Source organism: Rhincodon typus, chromosome 36, assembly GCF_021869965.1.
Source record: "Rhincodon typus isolate 14 chromosome 36, sRhiTyp1.1, whole genome shotgun sequence".
In the NCBI taxonomy this organism is placed as follows: Eukaryota; Metazoa; Chordata; class Chondrichthyes; order Orectolobiformes; family Rhincodontidae; genus Rhincodon; species Rhincodon typus.
The window spans coordinates 16,660,289-16,682,381 of record NC_063367.1 but is presented as its reverse complement, the minus strand read 5'-3'; the positions used below and the strand labels follow the sequence as shown (position 1 = coordinate 16,682,381).

Here is a 22,093-nt window from a genome sequence, read left to right as displayed (position 1 = left end):
AAGGGTCTAGGCCCGAAACGTCAGCCTCTCTGCTCCTATGATGCTGCTTGGCCTGCTGTGTTCATCCAGCCCTGCACCTTGTTGTCTTGAAAGAGATCACTGCTCAGTATGATTTAAAAACAACAGAGGATGATATTATCTACCTCTTAGGAGCTTTAGAATGTCCTTGCAATGGACTTGCTGAAGAAATCACCATTAATTTGTAGCTTCCTCACATGGGCACTGGAGTGGCTCTGTTGCAGGTATTGTCCTGCCTCTGATCCAGAAAGTCCTGGGTTTAAGTCTCTCCCCAGGACTTGTGGCTACAAAAGCATCTAGTTACTGGTGCAGGCAAGATCCCATGTACTAATGCCAATTCTCAGTCCAGGTGAATGGAGAGAGTTGGCTGCAGGAAAGGCATTCAACTATTAGCTACTCACCAAGGCCAAAAAGAAGACGATTGATATGAAGGGATCAATTAACATTGTGGTGAACCCATAGGTTATGTGCAAAGCTGAAAATGTAAAGAAGAAGGTTTAATCAGTAGTGATGAATCTATGAAATAAAGAGTTATGATTCCTTGGAATTCTCTCCTCCACAGGCTGGGGATTCTCAGACAGAGACATAGATTCATAGAGTTGTATAGCACGGAAACAGACCCTTTGGTCCAAGTCATCCATGCCGACCAGATATCCTAAATTAATCTAGTCCCATTTGCCAGCATTTGGCCCATTTCCCTCTAAACCATTCCTATTCATATAACCTACAGATGCCTTTTAAACGTTATAATCACACCAGCCTCCACCATTTCCTCTGGCAGCTTATTCCTTACATACATCGCCCTCTGCGTGAAACAGTGGGAGAGCGAATGACCGTACATCAGATGGTGCTTCAGTGCAGGACTAGCCCAAGTGCAGGGGTGGGGAGAGATGGCTCACTGACCGATGATCAGGCACCGCTGGAGTTGACTCCCAAAGATTCGACAGAGTGAATAGGGAAGAGGAGGTTTAGGAAGAGGGAATGGTGAGTGAATGAGTTGGCAGAAGGGTGTAGGAGGAGGAACAAGTAACTGACAGGACGGTCCTTGGACTGGAAGTAGGGGATGCTTAGTGTGTGATTCTGTTGATGAGGTTGGGATTTACAAAACATGGTTGAAAAAGAACATGCCTCCAAGGGTACGCATCAACTTGGTAAAATGAATAGGGAGTCACACAAACCCAAAACATTTGGAAATTACTGCTCTAAAGCATTTATGAAAATCCAATACTTTGCCCAATTTTTTTTTGCCAGTTTTTGAAAAGTAGCTTTCTTCCGCCTCATGGCTGTGTGAGCCATTGTGGGGGTTACCCTATATTTAAGGGCACTCAAAAATTGTAAGTGGCATACAGTATTCCCAACTTTCAAAAATACTGTGAAATGTCACTCCAAAGGATTGCAAAAGGCTTGATTCATAAAATATGCCACAACTGGTGTCACTCTAGGTTGAGTAACATATAATGAGCCTTTCTTGAATTGAAACTGCTTTGAATGTGTATTAATTGTTTCCAAATCTTTTAATTCCAGAATATTAAAAATGGTTTTGAAAACAAGGACTTTGTTGTTTATACTTAAGACTGAAGATGCTTGGAACTGAAAAGGTAATTTACATATCAATATTTCAAGTCAATGTTATTAATTACCAAAGTACCATGTTGCTGTATTAATATTGGAAAATAAAGATTTCCATAGACAGCTGAATCTTGACCTCAGTCAAGTTTGAGGGGATGAAAGAAAGATGTGCATTTGTATAGCACCTTTCACTACTTTAGCAGATGCTAACGTACTTTACAACCAATGAAATGCTTACCGTTTTAATGCAAGTGCAACAACCAAATGGCACACAGCAATCCCCCACAAATAATAATGTGATAGCGACCAGATAATGACCAGGTGATGATGTCGCTTGAGGAATAAATAGTGAACAGGACAACACCAATCTTCCTCGAAATAGTACCATGGAATCTGCTGCTTCTGCTTGAGAGGTGCATCTGACAGAGCAGCACTCCCTCAGCACTGGATTGTGTGTGGCCTGTAATTTTTGGGCAGGCCCTTGTCCCCTTGGCTTTCTGATATTAGAGGTGACAGGGCTCTCTGAGCCAAGCATGGCAAGAGTGGGAAAGAGGTAGGAGACTGAAGGGAGAGGGAGGCACGGGATTGACACGTCTGTTGTGACTATATATCAGCAAGGTTAAACAGAAAACAAATCCTTTGTTGCCACTGGTGTTTGACTGTTTCTGTCCACAGTGTTTACACATCAGTTCTTACATCTGTTTGGAAATTCTCACAGATGCATTCACGAGACTGCAGCAATGAGTAAATCTCATAACACGGTATGGTGTGGGCTGACTCATGAGAGGAAGTGAATTAAACAGAACTAAGATGGTTAAATATGCAAACTATTCCGTGGCGCTAAGGAGATGGGTGTATACAGTCCATTTGGCAGAAGTACTCGGTTGCTTTTGAATGAATGCTCCTCTCTGTTCATTTTACAGGATTACCATGCAACACCCAGCTCACTCAACAGTGCAACAGCTTCACTGGGCAATTCCTGAAGGATGTAAAAATTCTATGTGTACTTTATTTTTTAAAGACTGTTTTCGTTAGCTTATTTTGTGAAATGGCAGCGAGACGCCTTGAGCCAACACTGTACCATTGAAAGTGAGCAGTCTTGTGGATTATTTGATAATGTAGCAGTCTTGTACCTGTACCTTGTTTCAGACTATTTGGAGATGCAAGACTTGGATCAACTGCAACTGTGCGAAGAGGGACAAATTATTTATAGTCAGACTTAATGTTTTTTTGTTCTGAAACTAAACAATGCCAACATTTAAACATGTGAAATCTGGCAAAAGGTCTCGATGGGCAGTAGGATATGAGAGAACTGCACTTTAATAGATTAGAGTTAGGATTCCTAGTGAACATTTTATAGTCACAGAGATCTACAGCACAGAAAAAGGTCTGTGCCAGATGGAAACAAGCACCTACCTATTCTAATCTCATTCTCCAGCACTTGGCCCATAACCCTGTATACTTTGTTGTGGGAGTTTTCAAATCAAGAGCAAACATCCTTCAAGTCATTTTGGTTTTGATTTTAGGAATGAGCAATATGTAGATATCAACCCTGTCAACATCTCACTGAAAAATGCTAGGTTCTGACAAGGCTGATCAAGTAGATTCTGAGAGATTACTTCTGCTGATCGAGGAAACTAAAACACAGGACCACCATCTCTGGATAAGGGATCGATCTTTTAGGATTGGGATGAGGAGAAATTTCTTCACTCAGGCATTTCTCTACCCGAGAGAGTTGAGGGTGCTCTATCATTGAATTCAGTTAAGGCTGGGATACACATTTCACTATTGTCTCTCAGGGACTCAGGGGATAAGGGATGTGGGCGTGAAAATTAAGTTAAAGCCCAAGATCAACCACAATCATATTGAATGGCAGAGCAGGCTCGAGGGGCTGAATGGCCTAGTTCTCTTTTTTGTGTAATAACCTGCAAATACTGTCAGTGATTCGGCAGACGATGTTTTAACTAGTTGTTAATATAATTTCGAGATTTATATCTGTTATTGGAATTCACGGACAAGGATCTAGACTTAACAGGGAATGTTGGTCGAGAAATCAAAGGTGCACAACATTTTATTTTTCTCTCAATAGCAAGAAAAACGTAAGAACCTGGTGTCACTTTCTGATCTCATTGCGAACACGAAAACAACTCAAGCATTTGTTGGGCAATTGGAACATGTAACCTGACTACTATGTAATGTTGCTAAAACTCGAAGAACAAGACTGTGTTTAATATGTGAAAGAGTTAATTTCAATGAGTCAGATGTGTACTGCTGCTCACTAAGAGTTATGGATTCATACACATGGGTACGGACATCTCTTTTACAAATAGTCTGAGTAAAATCTTAAACACGGAATGTACATATTTATCAGTGCACCTAAGGAGCAAGGAGGTGTCTCCCTAATTATAAATATAGCATCAAATGATTTGTGACTGATGAACAAGTTTCCATTTACCTTGGCTGTAAATTATTCTTAACTTCTTATTTATTAAGTAAAATTGAATGAGATGCAATTGAGTGGTTTGTCTATTTCTTCCAACCGACTATGCATGATCAAACAAGGAAATTGACACGGACAACACGTTCCATTTATATTGCAATTTTAATTTGAAATGCCTTTTAATTTAAAATTCATAGTAGTTTTAGAACTAGGAGCAGGAGTAGACCATTCAGCCCCTTAACCCTGCTCTGCTATTTGGACTGTCATGGCTGAATCCATCTCAGACTCAAGACAACTATCTTGCCTGTTCTTCATAGCCCTTCAACCCATTACTAATTAAAAATCTACCTATCTCCTTCTTAAATTTACTCAATGTCTCAGCATCCTCTGCACTGTGGGGAGTGAATTCCACAGATTTATGACCTTTTGAGAGAAATAATTTCTCCTAATCTCTGTTTTAAATCTGCTCCTCCTTATCATAAAACTATGCCCTCTCATTCTAAATGGCCCCACATGAGGAAACATCCTTTCTTTGTCTACTTTGTCAATCCCCTTTAGCATCTTCTAGACCTCAATTAGATCTCCTCTCATTCTTCTAAGCTCTAAAGAGTATAGGCCTAAACAGCTCAATCTTTTTATCATAAAACAAATCTGTCAGCTCTGACTTCAATCCAGCGAATCTTGTTAGAACTGTCTCCGATGCAACTACATCCTTCCTCAAATAAAGGGACCAGGATTGTTTGCAATACTCAAATAAAGATTGACGTGAACCAGAAGTTAAAACAGGTGATCAAAGGTTTAGTTGTAGAGGTATATTTTAAATGTTTCAGATCATAAGGATTGATTGTGAAAGACAGCTTTTATTTCAGTGTGTTTGGAAGGAAAACAATGGGTGTTGTGTATTTGAATTTTGAGGAAATATTTAACAAATGATCTCAGAGAAGATATATGAAGCAAATAATTTTTGACCAGAATGTTGTCACAGGAATTCACGCACCAAAGACAAAGACTAAATCTATGTGGAGATGTGATGGCTGCTGGTCCCATCAACCCTGCACTGGTTGGCTTTCTCTGTATTCCATTGCCTCAATGTTAATTTTGTCCTTCTTTCCAAAGCCTCCTGTTACACCCACTACCTCTCAAACCTCCAGCAATTCGCAACCTTCAGATTTCTGTGTCCTTTATTCATTCACAGATGAGGGTGTTGTTGGCCAGGCCAGCGTTTATTGCCCATTGCTAATTGTCCAGAGGGCAGTTAAGAGTCAACCACATTGCTGTGGGTCTGGAGTCACATGTAGGCCAGACTAGGTAAGGATGGCAGTTTCCTTCCCTAAAGGGCATTAGTGAACCAGATGGATTTTTCCAACAATTGACAATCGAATCAGGGTCATCGTTAAGACTCTTAATTCCAGGTATTTATTGAACTCAAATTCCACCATCTGCCATGATGGGATTCAAATCCATGTCCCAAAAACATTATCTGAATCAGTGATAATACTGCTAGGCCATCACCTCCCCATATTTCACCAGCTGTGGCAAATTGCCTCCAGTTAGTCTCACTCCACCATTAGCAAGCATGGTTTGATGATGATCCTATTGAAGTACACTAACTGTGTTAAGGTGCTAAGTAAAAGCAGGTCATTGCTGAAATCTCTCTTGCACCTATGTCAATAATTTTTTTTTCCCTTTATTTATTCACAGGAAGGCAGCATCACTGGCTAGGCTAGTATTTATTGCCTAGAGGAGGTTAAAAGTCAACCACATTGCTTTTCATCTAGAGACATGTAGGCCAGGCCAGACAATGATAGCAGTTTCTTTCCCTAAAGGGCATTAGTGAACCAGATGGATGGTTCCTCCAACAACAGATTTGCGGTCATCATTAGACTCTTAACTCCAGACTTTTTTCTCCTCACCCCACCCCACCATCTGCTGTGGCAGGATTTGAACCCAGTTTCCCAGAACATTAGCTGAGTTTCTGGATTAATAGTCTAGCAATAATACCACTAGGTCATCGACACACCAGTGACTTGGGCATAGTCACAAGGAATTGAAGTCCATATGATACAAAATTTGGGCATGTGGCACACTGAAGAGGAAATTAAGAAATTATGGGAAGACATAACCAGGTTAGTGAGGTATCGTAAATAGAGTATAAGGATGCATAATTCAGACCATTGTGAAGCAGACCATCCTGCTAAGAAAAGGAAGTCAGCCTTTAAAAAAGAACTGAGATTCTCAGAATTGCGCTAAACCAAATAAATCCAGCACTACATTTACGAAAGGTCATTAAAAAGGCAAATAGGTCTGTAAAGGCTTCAAAATGTAAATGTAAATTGAATGTAAAAATAAAAATGTGATGATAAATATGAACAATGTGTTAGTTAGGTTGCTTTGGAAGATTGAATGCAGGAGGAATTGAAAGTCCTGGGAAAGTCATTTTGAGGAGTCACCAGGATTGTAATATGGAATTAGAGGTCCGAGAGAAAAACTAAAGTTGAAAAAATCAGAGTTTGTTCACTGAAATAAAAAGGATTAAGGAAAATTGAATGGTTTTGAAAAGGAAGAGAGGGTTCGAAGGATAAATAATGAAACCTTGTCTCCACTCATTGACAAATTCAAAAAGTTAATGACTCAACTATTATAAGAGTGTAGTGCTTGGAACGAGGGTCAGGTGGATCTTATTGACTATGAGATCCTTGATTGGGACTTTTAACCTGGGCCAATCAGGGAGCCCTGGCTGACAGATATAAGTAGGAGATTAGGGCTCTGTGGCACAGTGGTAATGCCCTATGTCTGGACCAGGAAGCCTGGGTTCAAGTCCCATTTGCACCAGAGGTGTGTAATAGCATCTTGGAACAGGTTGATTAGAAAAATAGGTTAAATAAAAAAGTTATAAGCTGTAGATTCAGAGAGTCTCCTGATTCTAGGGACTGGTTCTGAGCTGGCTGGCCAGAACCCACATTACCCTCATACACATAAATAAAGGGTGATTTGGTGACAGGATACTGGCCTTTGTGCAGTTGTTTCAAAAAGTACTGTATTGGAAAGGTGAAGGAAATTCTTTAACACAAGGGTTATCATGCTGTAGAACCTTGCACCGCATGGGGCTCTGGAATTGGAGACATTTGTGCTAAGGAATGGATCATTTTTCACTGTGCAACCACTACAAATGTACAGTACTCTTGATGACAGGTCAAGGACAAAGCTCCTTTACACTGTCAAAACAATGGATCTAAATTCAGCGTCTGGTGAGCTTTCCCTTTATCTATTCATGGCCCTGTGAATCAACGTAGTGGTTTCTCTGAGCAATTAACTTTTCACAGGTTCACAAGGCTGAAGAACACTGAATTGGGAAGTACGAAAAAAATATATATGCTGCAAAACCTTTAAAAATAAAGGCATTTAAATCATTTCTTCACAGCTGAAAATCCACAATACAATAGAATATTCCAAGCCACAATGGCACTAAACAAATATTTACATTTGGGACATAGACCATAACACACTCAACATTTCAACACTCCTAACTGATCAAGCTTAGCCTTTTCTGCTTGGCAAAGCTAACAAATATAGGGATGTCTGATGACGTTGGACATAAGAGGCACTATATAAATACAAGGCTTTTCTATTCAGTCACTTGAGATTAGCTATCTATTAGGAAACTAGGATGCATGATCAAAAGCAGTTACAGACAGCTAGCAGACCCACAGAAGCAAATGGCGCTGGGTATATTTTTAAAAGCAAAATTAATGTGAGCTTTGCAGGTAAATAATCTCAGGATAATAGCAAACTGAGATTGCGTCTCAAGACTTGTCGGTGAGCAATGGGCACAAGATAGGAAAAAGCAAAGTGGTAAATACGTGCCACAAGAGATCACAGAATCACGCACCTTTTGTACAATCCCTACAGTGTGGAAGCTGGCCTTTTGGCCCATCAACTCCACTCTAACAATCCAAAGTGCAGGGCCTTCCCTGCCCTATCCCTGCAACCCCACATTTCCCATGGCTAACCCACATATCCCTGGACACTATGGGAAATTTAGCATGGCCAATCCACCTAACCTGCACATGTTTGGACTGTGGGAGGAAACCCACACAGACACGGGGAGAATGTGCAAACTCTACACAGACAGTCACCCGAGGGTGGAATCAAACCCAGGTCCTGGGCTATAGTGAGGCAGTAATGCTGACCACTGAGCTACATAACAGCAGTCATGTGAGAGAGTGGTTGCCTTGTGCTGTCATTTACACAATTCAAGTACTGTTTTACTATGCAGAAGGGGGTAATTCAGCCCATTGGATCTGCATTAGCTCTCTGAATGGATTTCATAATCCTGACTGTTGTTTCTATTTAAATAATTATCTAATGCCCTCTTAAATGCCTTGATGAATCTGCCTCTGTCACACTTCCAGATGGTGTGTTCAGTACCCTAAGTATAAGTCGCATGAAAACACATCACATTTCCTTCTTTTGCAAATTACCTTCCATCTGTGCCCTCTTACACTTGATTCTTTTATCAGAGGGAACAGTTTCTCCTTATCTACTTTGTCCAGTTCTCTTACGATGTTGAAAACTCCTATCAAGTCTCATTTTACACTTCTCCTGTCTGAAGAAAGCAGTTCTCATTTCTAAAATCTATATTCACAGTGAAGTTCCTCATCCCTGGAACCATTCTCATAAACTTCTTCCACACTCTCCGATTCATTCACCTACTTCCTAAAATGTTGCACCCATAACTGTGCACAAACTCCAATTCTGAGGAAAGGTCACTTGACCTGAAATGTTAACTCTGATTTGTCTCCACAGATGCTGCCAGACCTGCAGACCTTTTCAATCAATTTCTGTTTTCATTACTGATTTACAGCATCCGCACTTCTTTCGGTTTTTATCTGGCTTAACCAGTACCACATACAAATTTGGCAAAATTTCCTTAGTCTAGCTTTATTCTATCCTCCTCACAGTCCACAATACTTTCAAATTTTGTCTCATTTATAAACTTGTTAATTATCTTCTATACAAAATCTAGACCATGTGAACTCCACTATGCATTTTTCTCTAGCTTGAAAAATGCCCCATTAACCATCACTTCTTGTTTTCTATCCTTCAATCAATTTTGTATCCATGTTACTTTTGTTCCATTTTATCCATAAGCTATAATTTTCCTCACAAGTCTATTGCATGACACTGAATCAAATGCCTTTTGGAAAACTATGTACACTGTGTTGACAACCTTGTCCTTATTAACCCTTTTTTAAACTGTTCAACAACTGCAGTAAATTAGTTACACATAGTTTTCCATTAAGAAATCCGTGTTGGTAGTTCCTATTAATCCGTACTTTTCCACATGACAATTCTATCCCCCCCGCTACATCTGCTCTTGCACCCCCCTTTAGAAATGTACCCCTGAGGTTATATTATTTAATTGAGTTATCTAAGCATTTGAATTCAGAATAAATTAAACAGAGAAACATAGAAAATAGGAACAGCAATAGGCCATTCGGCCCTGATCATGATCATTCAATATGATCATGGCTGATCATCCAACTCAGTAACATGCTCCTGCTATCTCCCTGTACCCTTTGGTCATTTTAATTCTAAGGTCTATATCTAACTCCTTCTTGAAAACATTCAATGATTTGGCCTTAACTGCTTTCTGGCGCACAGAATTCCATAGGCTCACCACTCTCTGGGTGATGACATTTCTCCTCATCTCAGCCCTAAATGACTTGCCCCATACCCTTAGACTGTGAGGCCTAGTTCTGGACTCCCTGGTCATGAGGAACGTCCTTCATGTGTGTATCCTGTCTAGTCCTGTTAGAATTTTATAGGGTGCTATGAGATCCCCCCTCTTATTCTTCTAAACCCCAGTCAGTATAGGCCTAACCGATCCACTGTCTCTTTATATGTCAGTCCCAGGATTCAGTTTGGTAAACCTTTCATGCACTCCCTCCATCGCCAGATAAGGAGACCGAAACTGAACACAATACTCCAGCTGGGGTCTCACAAGGCTTAATTTGTGTGTTCATCCAGTTTGACTGAAATAAATATCACTCATGGCTCAGTGGCAGCATTGTCACAGCTGAGAAAGAGGAAAGGCATAGCCTAGAGGCTTGATGCATATTTTAGGCTGACAGTTCAAAGAAATACCCCACGGTTGAAGGTGCTGCCTTTTTCATCCAATACTGAACTAAATTTCAGACAGATCCGAATGATTCCACAGAATTGTTTAAATAAAAGAATTTACATTATCAGATTATAACTTTGCTTTAACTGGCACCTTATGAACTGGCCCTCTTGATTAACCAGCAAAAAATTATATTCCTCAAACAGCAGAAGTTTACAGTGTTATCCCAATGCCTGAGCAGTCAGTTGAGGGTGTGAGTGAGAAGGCTGGCTGTTTGTAGGGTTTATTTAAGGCAAAGTTGCATTATGGTTTAAGTGATTAGTGCTGTAAATGAAGTATAACCGTGAGGTGCATGCCCTCTGCATTAGGTTTCTATTAATTAGTGAGTATTTTTGCTTTGTGCTCCTATGTTTTCCATTCTTATGTGTAATATTGCTCTCCATCAAAGTCACTAAAACAGCTCTAATGTAAGGTGAGTGACTTCCCTCTATGCTGCATTTTGACGGGCAGGCTTTAGATTAAAATCATACCTCAATATGTTGGGAAAGAATGTGTCAGTGCAAAATGGATGCAAGGCTGAAAAAAGATTTTTGGCTGCTAATGCGGCACATATTTTAAGTAATCAAAATATTTAAATTCCATCATTTTTGAGTGAGAGGCTACGCCTGTCGGAGTATTAGCTGAATATTAAGTAATTTGTTGGGCAATATTTCCTACTTGGGCACACCCTGGTGAAATGATGAATCTTCTCTCAGCCTCTGTTGCCAGCATCATAACATAACACTGTCAACACGAACAAGATTTGGAACCTCCTGACAACTCCCACGGTGACACCATGTCCACTTCACAGATAGAGGAACTCCCTCTTCTGTTTCACTTCATATTTCCTCATTACTACCAGAAAATCTAAGCAAATTGCTCAAAGGCTTGGCTGCGCTGTCACAATCTCATGTGTTCAGATTTTTCCAACTCCGGCACAATGCTCCTTTAAAAGGTCGTTTTCAAGACCTCCCGCACCAAGTGGAGATGGCTCAAAATGGGAAGAAAAAGGGCAAATGCCAACACTGAAAGGCCTCTCCTTTGGTATGTGTGCAAAGTTCGGTGCCAGCAGATCATCCCCAGTAGCCCTGGAGTAGGTAGTACTGAGCTACAGTCCATGTGGTGTAGGGACACCCACAGTGTGCTGTTACCCAGAAGGAATGGTGATATATTTCCAAGTCAGGATGGTGTGTGCCTTAAATGGGGACTTGGAGCTGGTGGCGTTGCCATACATCACCGGCTCTTCTTGGTGGTGGATATCTTGGTTTGGAAAGTGCTACCAAAGAAGATTTGGTGAGTTGTTGCAGTACATCCTATAGATGGTACAAACTGCTGCCGCTATTTACTGTTAGTGAAGAATATTTAACATGGTTGATGGGGTGTTGATCAAGCAGTTGGTATTTGGATGGTGTCAAGCATCATGAATGTTGTTGGAGCTGCATCCATCCAGGCAAGTGGGGAGTATTCTGTCACACTCCTGACTTGGGCCTTGTAGATGGGCAGGCTTTGGGAAGTCAGGAGGTGAGCTATTCACAGTTTTCAACCTTTAATGTGCCCTTGTATTGATATGCCTGGTCTAGTTAATTTTCTGGTCAACAGTAACCTCCCAGGATGTTGAGAGTAAGGGATGCAGTAGAGCTAATGGTGTTGAATGTCGTGAGGTGATGGTTAGATTCTCTCCTATTGGCAATGGTCATTGCCCAGCAATTGCATGGCACACATTTACTTTCCATGAATATATCTGAGCCTGAACTTTGTCCTGATCTTACTGTATGGGAAGTGGGGTGATTGGATATGTAGATGCACTTTCAGACAACTACACAGGAGGTAATTAATCCCCTCATGTCTGTGCCAACTCTCTGCAAGAGCAATTTACCTGGCCCCAGTCCCTCTCCTTTCGTCCACAGCCCTGCAAACCTTTCTCTCCTCAGTTATCCAAATCTCTTTGAATTTGTCTCCACCACACCATCACACAACGCAGTCTACATCCTCTTGCTGTATAAAAGGTTTTCCTCATGTTGCCTTTGTGTTCGGTAAATGGTTATCCTCTAGTTCTGATCTTTCTGCCAATGGGAGCAATCTCTCCCTACTTACCTGATTTAGCTCTCAGACTGGTGCCTACAGCTAAGAGTCAAAAATATGTAGCAGAGAGGCTATGATTCATTTTATATATCCCTTGGAGATCCTTAATTTGTTCATGAAGTATCTACTGAAATCTAAAAGTGGAGAGAGATCATAAACTGGAGTGGGGACAATGCAATGTTAATAAACAGAGGTCTGGCACCACAGTTATACACAGTGTTTATTGCAGAAGGTCAATTGGCTGGGTGATGTTACTTTTACAGTGGTCAAAACTGTAATTGTGCAAACCAAACAATCAGAAGAAGCTGTGCTGGGGACACTGTCTTGTCTGGCACTGTGATTGTTGTTGGCCGCATTGGTTCTGTGGGCACAGCGATGGGCACTGCTGCTGTTCACAATTGATGACCGCTTTGATTCCAGCTCCCTTCTTCACGCATTCAAATCCTTCCTGGGCCTGCTCCAGTCCAAAACGATGAGTGATCAGAGGTTTGACATCCACCTTCTTTGAAGCTAACAGGGCGATTGCAGTGTGCCACCTGGAAAAGCAAGAGAACGAGAGGTAACTACCAGTTCACATTGTCCCCCACAACTTACACCTCTGCCCGCTTGGTCATTACACACAGGCTCAAATCTCCCAGGCTCCAGGATGTACATCAGGATTTGGCCCAGGAAGTTTCAACTTCCAATGGGTGAGTCTGTCTTCTGCAGTAGTTCTCGATTCAGAATTACAACTCAGGTTTTGGACAGCTCTGACATACTGACCTGGGTAATTACTCAGGAAATGTTAGGAAACAAAAAAAATCACAGCCTAATTCTTGGGTTTTATCATATCTCTTACAGAAGTGACACCCCAAACACTTACATGGGCACCCAACCCCACCAGACTTGTGGACTACCCTCCGGATCTCTAAATACCCCTAATCCTTGGCCACCTCCTCTGGTACCTGATTGCTGTCTGTCCTGCTATGTCCTTGATGAACCCGACCACATCCCGATGGCCCCTTGGCCACCCGATTCACTACCTCATCTATCTGTGGCCATCTCCACCTACCAACTCACCCAGTTGCCACCTCAATTGCCTGCCCTCTCACCTAACTGCCACTCTATTCACCTATCACCTCACCCACTGGTCACCCTATCCACCTACTGTCTCAACTAACCTACCCACTCATCCAGGTACCTCACCAGCCTGTCTGCTCTGCCCCATTCACTTCTTCATCCACTTACCCATTCACTACCATTGATGTTGGTCATCTCAACTTAGAAGAAGAATGCAGGTGGATCTCGTAGAAACCAATAAATTCTAACAAGCCTAGTTGCAGGAAGGATGTTCCTAATGACCAGAGAGCCTAGAACCAGGGGTCACTCTCTAAGGATATGAGGCAGACCGAGATGAGAAGTTTCCTCACCCAGAGTGTGGTGAGCCTATGGAATTCACTGCCACCGAAAGCAACTGAGGCCAAAACATTGAATATTTTCAAGAAGCAGTTACATATAGTTCCTTAGGGCTAAAGGGATCAAGGGATTATGGGGAAAATGCAGGAACAGGGTACTGAGTTGAATGATCAGACATGATCATATTGAATGGTGGAGCAGGCTTGAAGGGCCAAATGGCCTATTCCTGCTCCTATTTTCTATATTTCTTCATTTTTTTCTACGCAGACGAGCCATTAAACTGAGCCATCGACTGCTTTCGAATTTAAAGGTCTCCTGAGTCTGTTTCTACAAATAGCAGAGGTGTTCTCCCTGGTTAATTATCACCAGAAGAGAAGTGCTGTGCAAATGGACTGCAGCGGTTCAAGAAGGCAGCTCACCACCACCTTCTCAAGGGCTACTGGAGATGGGCAATAAATGCTGGCCCAGGCAGTGAGACCCTTCTAAGAGGATGGTCGGTGTTAATTTGAGGTTTGTCTCCTGCAGGGAGCCTGGTCTTGATTGCTATACCTCATTCTCATTTAACTCGACACCAAACCGACTGGGGTGCTCGAGGTTTTGTTCCTTGGACCCCTAGTGGTACATGGTTTAAATGGTGGCCACCACTAATGATGCCTGTGGTGGGGATGTTCGCTTCCCTTTTCTGGGGTGAGTCCCGAACATGCCTCACTTTCCCTGGAACGCTACTGCTACGAGGTGGATGTTCAGGTTCTACTATCCTCCCCTGCGGCTCTTTCACTGTGTGAGGCTTCACCTTCACTTACTCTTGGCCTGTTTGAGAATGCCATTGATTCCCCTTGTAATTATACCCTGAGGGTTCAGATAGCCAGATTTCTGGCTCTGGTTTGCCAGCCATTGTCAGCTTCCGTGGCCCTTTCCTGCCTTCTTTTATGGTGACTGGCCTAACTCTCTGCTATCTAATCCCTTCGGATTCTGTTCTGACCATTTCTGATACTGTCGGCCTCCCTTGGCCCATTTCATTCAGATGACCCTTCCTGAGCAGGTTTAAGGACCTCTAACAGCTCCAGGCCTTTTAAGGCACTTCCCTCTGGGTTAATGTAAGTGACCCACCTTGAGTCAATCCTCAAGGAATTTATTACACTCTATGAGTCTTAGTTCTCCCAAACTTTCTGTCACTAGCTACCAACTTTTTTTTTTCTGTCAACTGGACTGTCCTTTTCAATTTGAGGGAGCTATCTTGCTGCCAAACCATGTTGTTTCCCAATAAAACATCTATCCCTGGTACTGGCACTGTCCCCATTGATACTAGTCACTCTCAGAGTAAATTTTAACCAGTGCTCCTTTATAATCTTTTTCATCAGTTCTTTACCAGCACACTGGGATTTAATGTTCTTCCAGGTGAAGAACCTTTGATTCTCCCCTGCTTAGCAAGGACTGTCTCAGAGAATGTTGGTGTATCTTTCTAGCTGTTTAAAACAGTGAGTGGTCACCATTCCTTTTTGACAAAAATTCTTGAGAGCTCTGAGGGTCAACAGTCATACCTGAGCAGACAGTGACCAATGTTAATGTTGCACGCGATGGCTTCACAGCTTGAGTTTCTAGGGACAGACAGAACAAACAATTTTCCTTTATACTCTCCGGCCTTCTGCAGTGCAAACACTTGGGACTATTTCCCACTGGGTCCCTTCTTGCAATAGTCCGAGATGGTTCTACTCAAGCTGCCAAACTTCCTTTGACTGTTCCACTTGCTTCAGGCATATTCACCTTACATTTATTACTCTCTGTTATGTGAGCCAGGTTATAGTCTGTGTGTTAAAATCATCAGCCTATGGGAATGTGAGTTTCTTGATGTTCTGACTCAGCGACTGGTCTCATTGACCTTACAGAAAATGGTAATTTCAGTTCTGACTGTTTTCTTTATTTTGCATTGATTTATTTGACGCAATCCATGGTCATGTGATCATTGCAGCCCTTTTAGGTCAGATCATGTCCTTTTAACATCACTTTAGACTACAAAAGGCCTCAGGAATTAAAAGTGAAATGATGGAAGCTGAAATTGAGAGTCCGTATATTATCATGCCACAAGCCAGTAGTGTGTTGGAATACCTTCCCCTTCTCTGGATGGTGCAGCTCCAACAACACTGCAGAGGCTCAACACTATCTAGGACTAAACCAACCTGCTTGATTGACATCAAGCAGATGTTCACCTGCACATCTGCCAATGCGGTATACTGCATCCGCTGTACCCAGTGTGGCTTCCTCTACATCGGGGAAACCAAGCGGAGACTCGGGGACCGCTTTGCAGAACACTTACGTTCGGTTCGCAACAAACAACTGCACCTCCCAGTCGCGAACCATTTCAACTCCCCCTCCCATTCCTCAGACGACATGTCCATCCTGGGCCTCCTGCAGTGCCACAACGATGCCACCCGAAGGTTGCAGGAACAGCAACTCATATTCCGCTTGGGAACCCTGCAGCCCAATGGTATCAATGTGGATTTCACAAGTTTCAAAATCTCCCCTCCCCCCACCGCATCCCAAAACCAGTCCAACTCGTCCCTGCCTCCCTAACCTGTTCTTCCTCCCACCTATCCCCTCCTCCCACCTCAAGCCGCACCTCCATCTCCTACCGACCAACCTCATCCCGCCCCCTTGACCTGTCCGTCCTCCCTGGACTGACCTATCCCCTTCCTAACTCCCTACCTACACTCACCTTTCCTGGCCCCATCCCCGCCTCTTCGACCTGTTTGTTTCCTCTCCACCTATCCTCTCCTCTATCCCTCTTCTATCCGCCTCCCACTCTCTCCCTATTTATTTCAAAACCCCCTTCCCCTCCCCCTTTTCTGATGAAGGGTCTAGGCCCGAAACGTCAGCCTCTCTGCTCCTATGATGCTGCTTGGCCTGCTGTGTTCATCCAGCCCTGCACCTTGTTGTCTCGGATTCTCCAGCATCTGCAGTTCCTACTATCTCTGCTTGATTGACATCCCATTTAACATTCAATCCCCTCTGTGACTGACCCACAGTGGCAGCAACTCACCAATAGTTACCACGCTGGGCCCTGCTACCATCTCCTGTTCTTCCATGTACACCCGGAGAGCAAAGGATATTCAGTTTTGGAGCTCCTCTAGAAGAATTACTACATGAAGGCAGTTTTTATGCATGGTCTTAATTTTAAGTGCTCATATACTTCAGTTAAAAGTGAGCTGGTAAGCCCATTCAAATTCAGGGATGTCTGCTCACACTGTTACTTGAGGATGCAGAATTTTTGCTTGTATTAGCATGCACTTGAAATAACCTCTTTTGCTGTCTCAAAGTCCATGGTTCTCGCCTCAGGTATGAAAGAGCAAACTTCATGAACTTTCCTCGTCTGCCTGCTCGATAGCTGTAGCATGGGTTAGCTCTGTTGGCTGGACAGCTGGTTAGTGTTGCCAAAAGTGTAGGTTCAGTTCCTGCACCAGCCGAGATTACCGTGAAGGACCCACTTTCTCAGCCTGTCCCCTTTGTCTGAGGCATGGGGATCCTCAGGTTAAACCACTACCAATTGTCTCTCTCTCTCTCTCTAATGAGAGCAGCCCCACGGTCTAGCAAGACTATGGTGACTTTATGTTTTTATTGTTGGACTGGACACTTTAGTTGCTGTGCTAAACTGTCAAAAGATATAAAGAAGGCAAACGCCCTTCCCACATCCAGTGTAGTGATTTAATGGGTAGACCTGAATACTTCAGCCCTTAGGTATGAGTTAGTCAGCTTGAGCTGTCTCAATTTAAACTCCCTTTCTCTTTGGTTTTCCCCCTCAGGGAATTCTCTTTCGTCTCCCTGCTCTCGTTTCCGTCTCTCTCTCTCTTCTTCCTTTTCCAGCCTCACTTTTCTTCTTTTGTGAAAGTTGCTTCTATTTTCTGTTGAAGTCCCACTTCCCTCAGGTTTTCCAATTTTAATGCATCTGCTACCTTCAATTTCCACTTCTGAACATTTCACTGCCCGTTTTGCAATTTCTGTTTTTCTAGCTTTCGGGTGAAACTTCATCTTTACATGTCTAGCTATCTCTTTTAATTCTTCCAAAGTTAAGGCATTTAATTTGCCAAACATTATGCTCCACAAAAGCATTACCATTTAAAGTGGGCACCTTAGTTCTTTGATATTACAGTCTGAAGGAAATCTTTTCACAGTTTCCAGTTTTCTTTAAAAACAATTTATTTTCCTCCATTCCAATTCCACCAGCCAAGCTACCAAAATGGGTTACAACCAGGAGTGGAGGGGCCCTGCTCCTCTTAGTAACAACAAATCACTAAATTTCTTTTCTGCAACTAATGCTGTTAAAATTAAGGAGTTGATCACCAGCTTTACTTGAGTGAAAGTAGGAGCAGTTTTATTACTTACAATCCATGAAAAAAAATCACCAAACGTACACAAACATAGGCACGAAGGTTAGAAAAGGATGTGTACAGACAAGAGAAAAAGGCTATGCTACTTACAAGTCCTTAGAGTCCTTGAGATCTTACAATTTAACAGGGAGAAAAACAGAGAGGGAGAGACTTTCAGATTTTGTTACTACCAATCTATAGCTCTTTTTTTCTGTTGCTACTGCGACTGAAATACAGGTCCTTTGCGTATTCCCATGTTTAGTTTCACTGTTTTCTTGCAAGCTGCGTAATCCACAGACAACCTTTCATGTTCAATATGTATCAAGCAGAAGCAAAGTGCAATAAGAGATGTGAATTTCTTGATGATCTGACTCAGTGTCTGGTCGCATTGACTTTAGGTAAAATAGTAACTGCAGTTCTGTCTTGTTTATTCTACTTTGATTTACCTGATGCAGTCTGTGGTCACATAATCATTGCAGCCATTTCCGGTCAATCTGCGTCCTTTTAAAATCACTTCAGCCCACAAAAGGCCTCAGAAGTTAAAAAGCAAATGATGGAAGCTGAAAATTGAGAGTCCATATATTACTGCTATCATGACACAGTCAGCAGTGTGATGGAATACCTTCCTCTGGTCTGGATGGGGCAGCTCCAGCAACACTACAGAAGCTCAACATTATCCAGGACTAAACCAACCTGCTTGATTGGCACCCCATCCACCACATTTAACATTTACTCCCCTCTGTGACTGTCACATAGCAGCAGCAAGTCAACAACAGGACCTTCCAAACCTGAAACCTCTACCAGCAAGAAGGGACGAGGGCATGGGAACACCACCCCCTGCAAGTCCTCCTCCAAGCCACTCACCATCCTGACTTGGACATATACCACTGTTCCTTTACTGCCACTGGGTTAAAATCCTGGAACTCCCTGCATATAATAACTGTGGGCATCTCTACATCAAACAGACTCTCTCGGTCAGAAAACTGCCTAAGGGTGGACCAATGGCAAGAGGCTAATACCCAGTCGTGCACCCGACAATCAATTATAAATCACCTCAGAGATGTTCACAAGGAATTAAAGACCCTTCTCAAATCATCTGATAAAATCAGGATGAAGATCTTTTCAATTGACATGCCTCTAGACAAAACTCCACAAATTAAGTCCTTTCATTGGTTTGTGTCAATGCAGTCTAACCATACGCCCTCCTGGTTACATTATCCTTACCACAAAATAGCAGTGACAGAAGACAACCCTTCTAGTGTGTAAGGAAATGAAGGTCTGTGATGAACATAGTCACAGTCAGCAAAGACCTTTCCTTAGCATGAGAATAAAAGGATACTGGAATGCGTGTTGCCCTTGAGAAGAGATATTTAGCTTTGAAAAATCTGATTACCAGTGCATTCTAGAATCTAAAAGCCAGGCAATTCGACCCTCATTCCAAACAAGCAGTTCAATTCACTCAGGAGCAAACCAATGTCTCTTCCTTTGAAGCCTCATCCCCATGTCATCAGAAATGAAGGCGCTGTGGGATGTAGCATTTTGGGAGTCTCTGCCCTCATGCATGGTCCTGGAGCATGACAGAGATTCCGATCAGTTAGGTTCAACTCAGCAGCACATGCTGACAGTGCAGTTGTATGAAGGGTTGTCTTACAGGTTACATTCCACTTTGAAGAAATGGTGATCTCTCTCACTTTGATCATTCACTGATCTGCTTGCATACATTACTGCTATGGTTCGGGTGCATCTATCAATTGTGTCAGCTATCTACAATTACCTGCTGAGTGGCTTGAAAAATGCATTATTATTGTCTATTTTCTTTCATATTGGTGAAAGCTCATACCACAGCACATTCCATTTAAGAATTTCTCACAAACACAGCCTCTGCAAGGAATCCTTTTACCTCGACTGAGCATTAAAATTTGAGTTAACTAGCATCAGGCAACGCATTATTACCTCCGTGTACTGTACCGTCACCCACTGCAACCAACCTCTCCCCTCTCCCATAAGACCATAGTTCTTGCGAATGACTGTCATCACAGAAATTGAAATCCTCTCAGATTCTACACAGCACAACATTGCCAATCACTGGTGTCAGGCTAGTCTCTTGGGAAATGGCATAAGCACACATTAATAGCTACAGTATTTGCTCCACATAGAGTCATACAGCACAGAAACAGACCCTTCGGTCCAACTAGTCCATGCCGAACATAATCCCAAACTAAACCAGTCTATCTGCCTGCTCCTGGCCCATATCCCTCCAAACCTTTCCTATTCATGTGCTTATCCAAATGTCTTGTAAACATTGTAACTGTACCCACATCCACCACTTCCTCAGGAAGTTCATTCATGTGATTGTCAGTGGTTTTAAGATCGCTGTCTCAATGCAGTGCAACACACAAACCCCCTGGCTACTACAAGGATTATCAGCCCCTTCTTAGTCAGAGACTGGGTCTACTTCAGTCTGGTACATAAGAACTAGGAGCAGGAGTAGGTAATTCAGCCCCTTGAGCCTGCTCCTCCATTTGATACGGTCATGGACAATCTCATCTTGGCCACAAGCTCCACTTTCCTGCCCACTCTCCTTAACCCTTTAACCCATTACTAATTAAAAAGCTATCTCTTCCTTCAATGTATTCAATGTCCCAGTATCCACCACCTTCTGGAGTAGTTCTTTCTACAGAATCTCAGCCCTTTGACAGGTAATTCCTGCTCATCTCTATTTTAAATCTGCCACACCTTATTCTAAAACTATAACCTCTCCTTTTAGATTGCCACACAAGGGGAAACAAGCTCTCTCCCCTTAGCATCTTCCATATCTCAATTAAATCTCCTTCATCTTCTTAAACTCTATTGAGATCGGGTCTAAATTGCTCAGTCTCTCCTCATAAGCCAAGCCTTCCATCTTCTTTCAACTGTCCTCAATGCAATTACATCCTTTCCCAAGTTACGAGACCAAAACTTGACACAGTACTTCAGACGGAAGGCTGTTCCATTCTGTTTGTGACTGGCTGATGTTAGCTGGTACCCTCAGAGGCAGAAGTTTCCAGTTCAAACTCGAGTCCGGACACTAGAGTGTGGCTGAGAGGTCAGTGCAGGGTTGCTGGAGTGCAGCACTGCAGGAGGTGCCACAGACACTCAATCAGGCCCTTGTCTGCTGGTGGGTTTTGCAACTTATGTCGCCCACTGTTCCCAGCATCCATGTGGCACAGATTTGCAGCTGGATTCCTGAGCATTGATTCACTAAAATCAACAGGCATTCCAATCTGTTGGGACAGCCTTGATAGCGAGTGGTTTTATTAGAAATGCAGCACTGCACTGCTAAAGCATCCACAGAATCATTGAATCCCTACAGTGCGGAAAGAGGCTATTCGGCCGATCAGGTCTGCACCAACACTCCGAACAGCATCCCACCCAGGCCCAGTCCCCCAGCCTATCCCCATAACTCTTCATTCACCATGGCCAATCCATCTAGCCTGCACAGCTTTGGAATCCATGCAAGAGATGCCACTGAAAGGAATGAGAAATTGGTTGACCCTGAGGCGCACTCAGAAAGAGGCCTTGGATGCCCCACTAACCTCATTCACTGCCCCACTCCCTGCACAAAGTAACAAGACTTGAAGTTAGTGGGAGGGGCAGTGAAAAGAGGGATAGTAGGTGAAGCCAGCGACAATGCCAGATGGCACTCTCGCAAGTGGCTGTCTGAGCATACGCAGCCAGCTGAGCAGCCACCTTTGCCAGCCACCCTGGCATTGGCTACATACACCTCCGACATGTTCAAAGAAAAGACCTTCTCCTGGTGCCCTAGTCAATATCCTCCCCTCTTGCAAAAAGGGCAGACTTCATAGGCTCTAATGCAGCGCGTAGCAAACTTAATTATTCTTTCAGAGATAGTAGGAACTGCCGATGCTGGAGTCTGAGATAACAAGGTATGGAGCTGGATGAACACAGCAGGCCAGGCAGCATCAGAGGAGCAGGAAAGCTGACGTTTCGGGTCAGAACCCTTCTTCAGAAAAATTCATTTTTCTGAAGAAGGGTCCAGACCTGAAACATCAGCTTTCCTGCTGC

At 42.9% G+C, this 22,093-nt stretch overlaps 2 protein-coding genes across 2 annotated transcripts in view; one reads left to right on the top strand and one right to left on the bottom strand.

Annotated features, from left to right (window-relative positions):
- The window catches only part of LOC109929143 (dual oxidase maturation factor 1-like), a 15,076-nt gene extending 10,976 nt beyond the window's left edge, over positions 1–4,100 (top strand). The window contains exons 8-9 of the mRNA XM_048617223.1: positions 1,543–1,616; positions 2,511–4,100. Coding sequence (XP_048473180.1) covers positions 1,543–1,590 — 48 coding nt within the window. The 3' untranslated portion in view covers positions 1,591–1,616; positions 2,511–4,100. The remainder of the gene's footprint in view (positions 1–1,542; positions 1,617–2,510) is intronic.
- An 8,379-nt stretch (positions 4,101–12,479) lies between these two features.
- Positions 12,480–22,093, bottom strand: part of LOC109929144 (sorbitol dehydrogenase-like) — a 46,562-nt gene continuing 36,948 nt past the window's right edge. Inside the window, exons 7-9 of the mRNA XM_048617046.1 lie at positions 18,475–18,559; positions 15,209–15,265; positions 12,480–12,808 (exon numbers count right to left, since the gene is read on the bottom strand). Of these exons, the coding sequence (XP_048473003.1) occupies positions 12,568–12,808; positions 15,209–15,265; positions 18,475–18,559 (383 nt within the window). The 3' untranslated portion in view covers positions 12,480–12,567. The remainder of the gene's footprint in view (positions 12,809–15,208; positions 15,266–18,474; positions 18,560–22,093) is intronic.